Genomic DNA, 12,334 nt, shown 5'->3' with positions numbered 1-12,334 from the left:
CTGATTGGTGAGGCAGTACAGGGCCGACACGGCGCAGGCGCGCGGAGGCCGGGGACCGAAGGCCCGGGCGGGGCCGGCGTGCGCGCGTACTGGGGACGCGGGCGGGCGGCGCCGGCGGGAGCGCGCGCGTTGCAAGATGGCGGCGGCCATGCTAGGCCCCGGAGTTGTGTGTGCGCAGCGGGCGGCGGCAGCGCGGCCCGGGCTGCAGACCCTGCGGCGGCGCTAGCCCGGCCTTCGGCCTCTCTTCGCGGTCGGTACCTCCACCTCTCCCTGCCTTGCCCGTTATGGATCTACCCGTGGGCCCCGGTGCGGCGGGGCCCAGCAACGTCCCGGCCTTCCTGACCAAGCTGTGGACCCTCGTGAGCGACCCGGACACCGACGCGCTTATCTGCTGGAGCCCGGTGAGGGGTGGGGCCTGTCGCCGGGCGGGGGCAGGGCCGGCTTCCAGCCTCGCCGGCCCGAGTAGGGGGCGGGGAGCCCAGCCGGAGGAGAAGCGTCCGTGGCCCGCTTCTCGCCGGCCCCTGCCCGCGCCAAGTTTCCCTGGGGTGGAGAGAAAGGGCCTCTCCGTCTTTGGGTTTTTGCTGATTGTGGAACAGCTGCGGAGGTGTGTCTGTCCTTTGAACAGCACACGGTTTCGTTAGCGAATGTCGTGTCCAGGTGCCTTTCTATATCTTGTCAGAGAGTTACCAGGGTGGCGTGGTAGGCAGCTCCTCCGAAAAAATCAGGACTGGGCGCACGAGTCGGAGGGCGTTGCTCCAGTGCAGAAGGAGCGAGCAGAAAGTAAAACGTCCTAAAGTTCAGGTTGATCTCGAACCCGTGTCTAGATACCAGAGCTGGGGTTCCCGAGAGCTGCTTTGTTTTACATTCCTCACGGGCGTCTTTATTCACGTCTCTGTCCAGTTGCTTGGCAGCAGGCTTGTTTACATAGTCTGACTGCGAGACTGGACAGCTCCGGGTCGCAGAAGTAAATCAGAGACTGTGTCTGGACTTGGAGATGAGAGTGCTGTTTACATCCTGCTGTGACGTGGTGTCGGGGCAAGGCCAGAGCCATCGTCCAGGGGAATGGGTGGCCTGTAGAAAGGCGGTCCTGGTGGTACAGAGCCTTTGGGCACCTCCACACATGCTTGAACCACTGAGGGCCAAAACGTGTGTGCCCAGCAAGTAGGGCGGGGTTTCTCAGACTTCTAAGGCTGTCCTTCCCATACTGTTAAGTCATTAGGAATGAGGAAAAGTCTGGATGGAACCTAGCCCTTAGCTGGAGGCCAGGTTCTCATTCTTGGGCTGTTTTCTGAAGCTCTGCCCTGCCTGTAAAGTGCTTGGGAGTAAAGAGACTGGAAGTCATGCAGCATTCCTGTTGGAGATACTTTCTGTTGGTCCCAGTGACATTTTTGTGTGTGTTCTCCATCCTTCGGTGCCTATTTATTTAACGGCCAGTCGAGTCCCGAAGAAGGGCAGGCTGCTTGCTCATGGGCTGTCACGTGACCACCATCCCCTTGTTTGAGACCTCAAACTTTCCTGACCAAAACAAGCCACTCTCCATCTCTTATATCCTGTCATTCTCACTTTTTCCTTCCCCTTAATTCTCAGGGAACACTCTTATCCCAGTTTGGGGAGGGGCATCAGAGGTCCTCTGGGATATTCCAAGCTTAATCCTGCTAGGATGATCCGTCCTGCCCCTTGATCTCAAAGACTGTGAGGCGTGTATGTGTAGAACTGACAGTATACTCTCCAGGACCTGCAGCCGTGTTCTGGGCAAAGCCTTGGATTGGAACAGGAAAGTCGGATACGATCAGGCCTGTGACAGCTGCCCCTCGCAGTGGCCACACCACCCGTGAGCCCTGTTGGCCAGCTCTCCCCGGGCGGGGGTGAGCTGGTAGTACTGAGTGTCACTCCTACCTGGTTTGTTGGCAGGTCGGGCAGGGTGTGCTGGGTGCAGGACACTGGGGAGCTCTAGCTCAAGAGCCGAAGGAAGCCCTTTTCTGGGTTGCACAGGGGCTGTGGAGCTGCCGGGCCAAAGAAGGAGGTGGTCCTGTGTCTGTGACCTCAAGGACGCCCACACAGGCCCTGCGGCCTCTGTCAGGGGTCCACCCTGGGTCTTGGGCAGACTCACGGCCCAGAGTCTGGCTCAGTCTGTGGGAGGCTCCGACGTCCATGCTCTTAGTGCTTTCCCCTATGTGCTGGAAGTTTTCTCACCACTCTGTCAGGAGAAAACATCTGCCTTTGCCCCAGAGGACGAGGGGAAGTTAGAGGCTGACTCTCCAGGTTGAGGAACCAGCGGTGAAGGGGCGCTTCCAGTTGCAGAAACTGGCCTGTGGGGCCAGGTGCAGACAGCATTGTGTGTCCTCTGCCCAGCATGGGGGATAGACCAACAGGTCGCTGCCCCAAATCCTGGTGCAATTATAGATGCACTCTGCGTGGGGCCTTTAGATTCGCAGCTGGCGCCCTAGGGAGGGTGTTTGGTGACCCCAAACGTGGCCCAGGATGGGCCACAGCTCTCCCAACCTGCAGTCTGTGCTGTTCCCCTCCTCTGCAAGCCCGCCGGGGTGTTTTGTGAATCAGCCCTTCTAGTCTGGGGCTCAAGGCCGTGTAAGTAAGGAGCACTTCTCGTTTAGTCCACCTGTACTTGGAGGTCCTGCTTCAGTGGTAGCGCCTGATGTCTCCCTGCCCTCACCCCGCTCCCACACTGGCCGGTGCAGTTCTCTTCTCTTTGGAAGCAGGAACAACCCTAACGGGGTTGTGTGGGGCTGTTGGAAATCCCAGAGACCTAGCAGCTGGAGATTGCCAAGGCCAGGGCCCATGCCAGGTGGCCCGTGAGTGCCAGTAGTCAGAGGGTCACTTGAGGGTCTGGGGCAGAACAGTCCCTGAGGTTAGGTCACCAGCTCCCCATGAGACCACTCCAGGAATTGGCCTGGCCACACCTGGGCACTCAGAGCTGGCCGTAGACTGTTGTCAGAGCTCCTCTGAAAGGCGGGTGCCACATTCCTCCCCGGCTCAGAGCGGGTGGGCCCGCAAGCCCCCTGAGTTTGTTCTCACCAAGCCAGCTGGGCGGGACCCAGCAGGCCCTATAGGTTGACCCAGAATGCTGAGGGAGCATCCCAGGTTACCCCAGCAGCAGACCAAGGTGTGCTGCAGGGCCTGGGGCTCCCGTTGCCTCCTTGAACCCGCATGGTGGCCGCCCAGCTATCCTTGTTCACTCCTGTGCGGCATGAGGCTAAGCCTTCTCATGTATGAGTTCTGCTCCATCCACAGCCACATAAGTAGGTGACAAATGGCTGCTTTTTAGGTAAGAAAACTGAGTCTCAGAAACATGAAGAAACTTAACAAAATAAGAGCTAGAGAATGGTTCAACTAGATCAGAAGTCCGTGTTCTCTGCTGACATCCAGCCGTTGCGCGCTGCCTGCCTTTCCCAGGCTCTTCATATCTCCTGAGGAGAGGGCAGCAGGACCCTTCCCGCTGGCCCCGCCCACTTTCCCAGTTAGCCCCCAGCTGCACTGGACTGCCCATTACTGCGGGGGTCACGGTCAGTTTTAGCACTTGTCTTTGGCAACTGGATGTCCTGGTCAGGTGATAGGTAAATAAGTAAGTAAAAGACATCAAGGTTGGAAAGCAAGAAATAAAACGTTATCATTTACTTAGAAAGTCCCAAAGGATCTACAAAGAAGTTATTAGAACTAATAAGGGAGTTTAGTAAGGTCACAGGATTCAAGGTCAGTATACGAATGTCAATTCTATTTCTTCATGGTAGCAATGAGCTATTGAAAATGGAAATATTTACAATAGTATCAAAACACACAAACTATTTAGCAGTTTTACCTGTTGCTGTGTTACCAGTTACCGCCAAGCATAGCTGTGTGAAACAACAGCGAACATTCTCTCACACTTTGAGAGTCATCAGCTGATTCTGGCTCAAGGTCTCTCATGGGTTGTAGTGGGGCTGAGAGACTTAGTTCCTCACCACGTGGGCCTCCCGAGGTCTGCTGACAACACGTTGGCTGTCCCCTCCCAGAGCAAGCCAGCCAGAGCCCAGAGTGGCTTTGGCGATGTAGCTTGATTGCCATCACATCTGCTGGGTGATGCTGGTCACAAAGAACAACCTGGCACTGGTGGGAGGAGGGCCAGGTGTGAACGCGTGGAGGTAGGGCTCATGGGGGTCGTCCAGTTACCCCAGGGGTAAACCTCAAAAATACATACAAGTATATAGTTTAGGCAATGAAAACTGCAAAACACTGCTGAGAAAAATTGAAGGAGACCTACTAAGTAAATCGAGACAAATGCCATCAGAAGACCCAGGATTGGGAAGATGAAAATAGACCCCCTGCAATCCCTTTGAGATCTGCATAGACCTTTGTGTAGATACTGATAAGCTGATCCTAGAGTTGATACGGAAAAACAAAGGACAGAGAGGAGCCAAGCTTTTAGAACAAAGTTGGGAGACTCTTACTGTCTGATTCCAAGACTTAACTATAAAGCTACACTGATCAGTGCTGAGTGACGTCGGCAGAACAGAGAGAGACCCGCTTCTCTGTTCCACTTACTTATATGTGTCTAAGGCAAGCTGGTATTTGAGAAGGGTGCCCCTGGAGTTCCATGGCGGAAGAGTAGCTTTTCAACAAGTAGTGCCAGGACAGTGGGACACCCAAAGCACAGATGCACACCTGGCGTTCACTGTATGCCACGTGAAGAAGCGGACCAAAATGAATTGTGGACTAAAATATAAGAGTTAAAACTGTAGAACTTCTAGGAGGAAATAAACCTGGACACGAATGTTTATAGCACAGAGTTTCTGTTGCTTTTTCTTTTTTCCCCCTGTGTATTGGTCACACCTTACTGTTTCTTTACCCGTCCTATAATTTTATTGAAAATCTACATTTTACATATGTAGTATTTCCACATGATTTCGAACCCCCACCCCTGTGCTTGTTTTGTTGTTTTTTCGTTGTCTGTTTTTTGACTTGACTGGCTATTTCAGTGAGGTCTGTTTCCTCCTTCTTTGATCTCTGTTACTTACTGCCTCACCGGCCTTTAGACTCTATAATCACTGCCTGATTGTCCTATTGTTTGTGACTTTGTCCCAGGGCACAAGTTGTTCAATCTGATGTAATTAACTTTGAGCAGTGGTTGTCTTTGAGGGTTTTCTGACCCAAGGAGGGCTCTTAGCTCTCTTTCCTGTGTGAACAAGCTGCCCCGTGGCTTAGCTTGTTACTCTTAATTTAGAAGAGGTATTGTTTCCCAGAGCACCTTTAGGCTTCGGCTTCCACACATTCTTTCAAATAAAGTGAGTCCCTTGGGAGAACTTTAGAGCTCTCCTTCAGACTGCCTCTCCCTGAGCAGATTCTCTGAGCCCCACTGGGCAGGGCAGTGGCCTCTAGTCTTCTCAGCTTGCCTCTCCTGGCATGGATGCTCTCTGCTGCCTGCTAGTTGGGGTGAGAGTGTTGGGAGCCCCAGGATGCTCCATTCTAGGGGTGTGGACCCCCAACCTCTTGTTTGCAGTCACCAGGCATTTTGCCTCTTCATGTGGAGCTCAACAAAATGAAAAATGTTGTCTAGCCTGCCCCTCCTGGGGAGCTACAGTCGGTCTGGATTGGAAAGGGCCCGGGGGGAGGTGCTCCTCTTCTTGGCCATTCCCTCCCGAAGCGAAGCATCAGTCTAAGGGGGGCTGGTGTGAGAAGGAGGGAGTTGCTTGTGGCTCGGATTCTACAGATTCACTGTCCCTGCAGGGTTTTAGGTTTTCTTGAGTAAATGCTTTTTCTTTTGTTATATGCCTTTAGGACAATTTCCAGAGACCGTTATTTCAATAAGCTTTGCTTGCCCTACTGGGAAGTGGCTCAGTGGATCTCCTCACTCTGCTATCCCGGAAGTCGAACTTGCTCGTTCATTTTCAAAGGACAGTTTTGCTGGATGTGGAATTCTTGGTTGGCAGGTTTTTTCCCCGCTTCTTTTCAGCACCTTTAATATGTAATCCCACTGCCTTCTAGCCTCTGTGGCTTCCGATAGAAACCAGCTATTAAGCTCATTAGGGCTTCCTTGTACACAGTGAGTCTGTTCTCTCCTGCTGCTTTCAAGATTCTGTCTTGGCCTTTTGCTTTCTATGTTTATGAAGTCTCTAAGTCAATCTTTGAGTTTATCCTACTTGGAGTTCATTTAGCTTCCTGGATATTTTTCCTCAAGCTTGGGGAGTTTCTCATGAGTGTAAACTTGGTACCGGGGAAGCTCCAGGACCCTGGGGCAGGGTCTCAAGGTCCCTCTTCTCTCCCCGGCCATGTGGCTCCTGTTGCCCAGTCCCGGACCTCTGACAGGGATGCAGGCTGAGGGGCAGAGACCAGACATACGTGGCTGCTGCTCAAGGAGGCGAACTCTGCCTTCCCTGGGCCCCATGGCTCAGCCCCACAGGGTGGGAGTGTGGTCCCCCCGCTGGGGTGGGGGCGCCTGTCTCCCTCACGGACTGCATGTGACTGCCTGCACATGTCCTGGCAGAGCGGGAACAGCTTCCACGTGCTCGACCAGGGCCAGTTCGCCAAGGACGTGCTGCCCAAGTACTTCAAGCACAACAACATGGCCAGCTTCGTGAGGCAGCTCAACATGTGTAAGTGCCCGCTGGAGGTGAGGGGTGGGGGGGCGGGTCTCCCGGGGGTGTCTGACCCTTCTGTGGTGGAGGACAGAGCCACCAGGGTTTGATCCCTGTGCTGTGCTGGCCAGGAGCACGGTTTGGAGCCCAGCGTCTGGAAACCTGGGGGGAAGGGTCCTCATGGGCCTGGCCGAGTCCCAGGGAAAAGCTCCTGCCACCCCAGCTGGGCATGGACACAGCTGCCAGGGACATGGGGTCTCCCTTACACCAAGACCACGCAGCTGCGGTCGGCAGCGCTGGGCATGACAAGACCCTCCCATCATCTGCCAGTGGGGCGTTGGCCGGGAGAGTGGGGGCTGGTCCCCAGCCCTGAGGCACAGCCGCCCTCGCCCCATCATGTGCAGATGGCTTCCGGAAGGTGGTGCACATCGAGCAGGGCGGCCTGGTCAAGCCAGAGCGGGACGACACCGAGTTCCAGCACCCATGCTTCCTGCGTGGCCAGGAGCAGCTGCTGGAGAACATCAAGAGGAAGGTGACCAGCGTGAGTAGCCAGCCTCCCTGTCCCTGTCCTTGCAGGCTGCGAGGGAGCAGCAGCCACTCGGTATCCTGCTGGCCTGGTCTTGCTGCACCCAGCCCTCTTCCCGATGGGCCTCCCCTCCCCGCTTGTCCCTCGTGGATCCCCCGCCTGTCCCCCATCGGACAGGCAGCCCCGCGGCCCTTTCCTGTGTCCCAGGGGGGCCATCTCAGTGACTGCTCCCCTGGGGACCCAGGTGTCCACCCTGAAGAATGAGGACTTCAAGATTCGCCAGGACAGTGTCACCAAGCTGTTGACTGATGTGCAGCTGATGAAGGGGAAACAAGAGAGTATGGACTCCAAGCTGCTCGCCATGAAGCAGTAGGTCCCACGGAGCGGGGGCCGGGGGCCGGGCGCCGTGCTGGGAGCTGGCCACTCCATCCCGGGGCCTCTTCCCCCAGCCCTGCCTCCTGCAGTGTCCATGGCGGGTGCTCCTGGGTCATCCTCGTTCCCGGGACGTGAGGTCTGACCCGGTTCCTGCAGCAACAGGCTGCAGGATGCACTGGCTGCATCCTCGGGCTGATCACAGTTTCCCAGAGTAGGGGTGGGGGCAGTAGGAGGGAAGGGGCCAGTGGGAACTCTCCCTGCAGGCCAGCAAGGGTGGCCGGGCTCCTCATGGAGCCCACAGTGCCACCCCCTTCTGCTGGTTCCCGCTGTTGTGACATCACTCAGCAGACATTCCGTCCTGCCTACCTCCACCTCCGGCCTGGGGAGCAGGAAGCATTTTGCATTCTCTCTGGAGCCCCTGCCCCTGACACATGTCTGCCTACCACATAACCAGCTCTGTGCCGCCCAGCCAGGAACCCCAGGAAGGCCAGCTTGAGTTTCCTCCCATGCACTCGGGACCAGGGGTGGCTGTCCTTGGCTCAGTGTGACCTCGAAGCCACTCAGGGTGGGCCCTTATGACCCCATGTCATGGAGGTGGCTCCTGGGCTCTGTCTTCATATTGAGAACCAGGCAAACTTGGCCTCCCAGGACATGGTTGCCTCTATAGGTGAGACCATGGTCAACTCCAGGTCAAGAAGACATGCGGCTACACCTGGAACTTATAATGAAATAAAGCTTAAGAATAACAAACACGTACATACAGAATAAAACAGAATAAAATAAAGGGAAGACCTGTGGGGGTCTTGGCGGGGCGGGGCCAGCAGAAGGGCCAACCTGCTCACGGATCCTGGCCTGTCCCTAGCATCATGACATAGCCAGTCCTTGTTGGGGTGGGGACAGGCCAGCGATATGTGGCCACCCACAGGCCTTCGCCTTCCCGGGTGGGATTGGACTGTGTGTGGAACCCCTCAGCCCCTGTAGCTGCTGGAATCCAGCCCGTTGACCACACCCACTCTGTTGCAGTGAGAACGAGGCCCTGTGGCGAGAGGTGGCCAGCCTGCGACAGAAGCACGCCCAGCAGCAGAAGGTCGTCAACAAGGTGTGCCGCAGGCCGCCGGGGCCCCGGGTGGGTTTCCTCTGGGCCAGGCTGACCATGCCTCTCCACCCCACAGCTCATCCAGTTCCTCATCTCGCTGGTGCGGTCTAACCGGGTCCTGGGGCTGAAGAGAAAGATGTGAGCCGCTGGGGGTGCCTGGCCCTCTGCTCCGGGCCCTGGGCCGCCTCTGTCTCATTTGCTGTGTTCTGGGTGCCACCGGCCGGGAGGCAGCTAACCCCGCCCTTCCCTGCAGCCCCCTGATGCTGAACGACGGCAGCTCGGCACACTCCTTGCCAAAGTACGGCCGGCAGTACTCACTGGAGCACATCCACAGCTCCGGCCCCTACTCGGTGAGTAGGCACCGTCCTGGCCCAGGTGGGGCACGTGCTCCCTTGGTGCCACACGTGCTCACATTCCTTTGATGGCAGGCTCCGTCCCCGGCCTACGGCGGCTCCAGCCTCTACTCCCCAGATGCTGTTTCTAGCTCCGGACCCATCATCTCCGACATCACAGAGCTGGCGCCCAGCAGCCCCTTGGCCTCTCCAGGCGGAAACATAGACGAGAGGTGGGGGCACACCACCTTCCCAGCAGTCGGGAGGAGGCTGGGGCCAGCCACGGCGCTTGCTGACCATGTGCCCCCACATGTAGGCCCCTGTCGAGCAGCCCCCGGGTGCGAGTCAAAGAGGAGCCCCCCAGTCCTCGGAGCCCCCAGGTGGAGGAGGCGAGTCCTGGGAGCCCGTCCTCCGTTGTGGAGACCCCCCTGTCCCCGACCGCCTTCATCGACTCCATTCTGCGGGAGAGCGAGCCTGCCCCCGCCGCCTCGGCCACTCCCCTCCCTGATGTGGGGGCCCGGCCCTGCTCACCCCCCTCAGCCCCCGAGAAGTGCCTCAGCGTAGCCTGCCTGGACAAGTGAGTACTGCCCTGCACCACAGTCCCTGAAGTGCCACCAGGCCTCTGGCTAGGACTGTCCTGGAGAACAGGACACGGGCCGCTGGGGGGTGAGCCGGCAGGCCTGGCCTTGAGCTCCGAGCTTGGGACTGGAAAGGGAGACAGACCAACCCGGCCGTCCCACAGCCCTGCTGTGGCAGGAGCCGAGGGTGTGCAGCCTGTCGCACCTACTCTCGGGGCCACCCTGGCTGCCGCTGTCACCTGCTCTTACGACAGGCCACTGGGTCCTGTGTCTGTCCTGCTGCCCAGCAGAGGCCCTGCTCCAGAGGCTGGGCCAGCGAGGGCGGGGGGCACGGCACCCAGCTGGCCCCCACCTGCAATGGGGGGCTCTTGTCTTTGTATCTTGCAGTTTGGCTCGCACTCCACAGATGTCTGGGGTCGCCCGCCTCTTCCCCTGCCCCTCCTCTCTGCATGGCCGAGTCCAGCCAGGGTTAGCACCGTCCCCACTGGGAGGGAGGAGGGCTCCGCCAGAGCTCGGGCCCCTCCCCAGCTGTGGAGCAGACCCCAGCCTGGCCGCGAGCACTCGGCCCTACCTGGTGAACAGAGGACGTCCCGGGCCCTCGGCAGCGGGAGCGGCCCCCCAGTGCCCCGAGTCACTGACTGATGGGGACGGGCCTCCCAGCCTGGTGCAGCTGCAGTGCCACCAGGTCCCTGCTGCTGTGCTGACTGGCTTCCTCAGGGTGGGGCTGGGCCCCATGGGCACCTCTAGGAGCCAGCCTGGCCACCCATACAGTGGCCCCGGTGGCCCAGGGCATTCTGGGTCATGGCCACCAGGTCTTAGGGCAAACGCACAACTTCATCAAGCCTGTTGTGAGCACAAAGCCCCGTCAGCCCCCTGCCCCCTGGCCCAGCCTGAAATGCTGCCCATGGGCGGCCTCAGAGAGCCCGGCAGGACTGGACCAGGCAGCGGGCCCTGAGCCACTCTCCCTGGTGGCCAGGCGTCCATGCCCCCCCACCCAACGGGGTGTGGCCGAGGGGAGCCCTTCCCTGGCAGGCAGGTGTCCAGGGCTCTGCTTCACCTGCCCCACTCACTCCGGCCAGGACCGAGCTCAGTGACCATTTGGACGCCATGGACTCTAACTTGGACAGCCTGCAGAGTATGCTGACCAGCCACGGCTTCAGCGTGGACACCAGCGCCCTGCTGGACGTGAGTCCCGCCCCGCCCCACTCCGCCCTGCCCCCAGGCACCACCTGACCGTCCTTCCTTCCCTGCAGCTGTTCAGCCCCTCGGTGACAGTGCCCGACGTGAGCCTGCCTGACCTTGACAGCAGCCTGGCCAGCGTGAGTAGAGTAGGGGTGGGAGAGTGGGAGGGAAGGGTTCAGTGTGCATGGAGTAGGGGTGGGGGCAGTAGGAGGGAAGGGGCCAGTGGGAACTCTCACTGTGCCACCCCCCCCCCCCGCCCCAGCAGATCCAGGAGCTCCTGTCCCCCCAAGACCCCCCCAGGCCTCTAGAGGCTGAGAGCAGCAGCCCCGACTCAGGTGAGCACCCTGACCAGGCCCCCTCACTGCCCACCCCCCGACTCCCCACCTGCCAGCATCCTGACTGGGCCCCTTCCCCCCCAGGAAAGCAGCTGGTGCACTACACAGCACAGCCCCTGTTCCTGGTGGACCCAGGCTCCGTGGACGTGGCGAGCAGCGACCTGCCCGTGCTCTTCGAGCTGGGGGAGGGCTCCTACTTCTCCGAGGGGGATGACTACGCAGGTGACCCCAGCGTCTCCCTGCTGACGGGCTCCGAGACCCCCAAAGCCAAGGATCCCACTGTCTCCTAGAGGTCCCAGGAGGAGGGCTAACCATGCTCCCTCCCACCCAGTCAGCAGCGAGGGCCACAGCCCCACGTGCCATGGGTGGCGACACCTGGACTGCCAGTACTGTGGGTGTTCAGTAGAATTGTATTTTGGATTTTTACAAGTTCCTTTTTCCCCTTCTGTAGAGATACACAGGTATATATGTGGACGGACGGACGGACGGACGAGACAGGCAGAGATGTATAAAGGACGGGCTCTAGCTGTGGCCTCCCGAATCCATTTCCTCCTGCCAGGGTGGTGAGGTGGGGCTCGGGGCTAAGGAGGGGCTGCAATGCCCAAGTACGCCTGTTCCCGCCTGACTCCACAGGACCTGTGTGCCCGTAACTTTATTAAAGGACCAGGCAGGAGGACCCCCATTCCCAAGGTCACCCTACACTGCATGTCTTCCTGGCAGTAATCCCAGGGCACTGGGCCCGCTCTGGGACCTGAGGGTTCAGTGCCCTGGGGTCTGGTTGAAAGGGAAGGCAGCCCTGTCTTTGGGATCTGGTTTCTAAGCTCTACCAGTCAAGGGGTGGGGGAGGCACATGTCAGCGTGCCCAGCTGACACACTCTGTCCCTAGGAGTTGCCCGCACTGCTCACCATCCTCTTAGCAGGAGCAAGGGATACACCCTCCAGTGTCCAAAGGGCACCCCCTAGGTAACCCCAGATTCTGGTTGAGGCAGGGACAGTGCAGCTGAGACCACTGCCTAGGACTTCCTCAGACACCAGCCCATGGAGCCATAGCGACAAGTCAGGGCACAGCTGGCCTGATGTAGCCTCAGGCTTTTAGTTTGAGAGCCGACCCACCAAGATAAGGTGGAAACAGGGTCAGCCTGCCCCCACCTCTGTCAGGCTTGGTGGGTGGCAGAGTCTGGGAACTAGGCGTCCTGAGGGCTGGGGCCCAGGGGAGCCAGGGATCCCCTTAGGACCACGGTAGGGGGGCAGGCCTCAGACCACCAGTACCCAGGAGGTACAGGTAGCTACTGGGTGACACCCATATCCCCTGCTGTGTACAGGATGCATGTGAGAGGGAGACCT

The 12,334-nt window shown here is 58.7% G+C and overlaps 1 protein-coding gene across 5 annotated transcripts; it reads left to right on the top strand.

The window, feature by feature from the left end:
- Nucleotides 1-102: 102 nt before the first annotated feature.
- Nucleotides 103-11,515, top strand: HSF1 (heat shock transcription factor 1). Of its 5 annotated transcripts, none has more exons than XM_074316598.2 (14): nt 105-401; nt 6,476-6,584; nt 6,971-7,107; nt 7,337-7,461; nt 8,491-8,566; nt 8,640-8,701; nt 8,817-8,913; nt 8,992-9,128; nt 9,212-9,472; nt 9,861-9,941; nt 10,553-10,658; nt 10,727-10,792; nt 10,918-10,990; nt 11,075-11,515. In XM_074316598.2, the coding sequence occupies exons 1-14, from the start codon at nt 285-287 to the stop codon at nt 11,278-11,280; spliced, it is 1,653 nt and encodes a 550-aa protein (XP_074172699.1). In that variant the 5' UTR covers nt 105-284; the 3' UTR covers nt 11,281-11,515. The 5 variants fall into 5 exon arrangements, 4 of the variants coding, with proteins under 4 accessions (XP_074172699.1, XP_074172700.1, XP_074172702.1 ...); XM_074316599.2 differs by having other exon boundaries at nt 106-401; nt 10,921-10,990; XR_016021622.1 differs by having other exon boundaries at nt 103-401; nt 9,861-10,658; nt 10,921-10,990.
- The last annotated feature ends 819 nt before the right edge of the window (nt 11,516-12,334 follow it).

The sequence above is a fragment of the Rhinolophus sinicus genome, chromosome 6, assembly GCF_057876585.1.
Source record: "Rhinolophus sinicus isolate RSI-liver-muscle chromosome 6, RSI-T2T, whole genome shotgun sequence".
NCBI lineage: Eukaryota > Metazoa > Chordata > Mammalia > Chiroptera > Rhinolophidae > Rhinolophus > Rhinolophus sinicus.
This window is presented reverse-complemented; position numbering and strand designations above follow the sequence as displayed.

What these genes read in the sequence shown, in the direction of transcription:
- HSF1 (XM_074316598.2), top strand. Translation starts at nt 285, where the DNA reads ATGGATCTACCCGTGGGCCCCGGTGCGGCGGGGCCCAGCAACGTCCCG. An exon ending in TCAAGAGGAAGGTGACCAGC is followed by an intron (nt 7,108 to 7,336) that starts GTGAGTAGCCAG and finishes CTGGGGACCCAG; the next exon opens with GTGTCCACCCTGAAGAATGA. An exon ending in GGCGGAAACATAGACGAGAG is followed by an intron (nt 9,129 to 9,211) that starts GTGGGGGCACAC and finishes CCCCACATGTAG; the next exon opens with GCCCCTGTCGAGCAGCCCCC.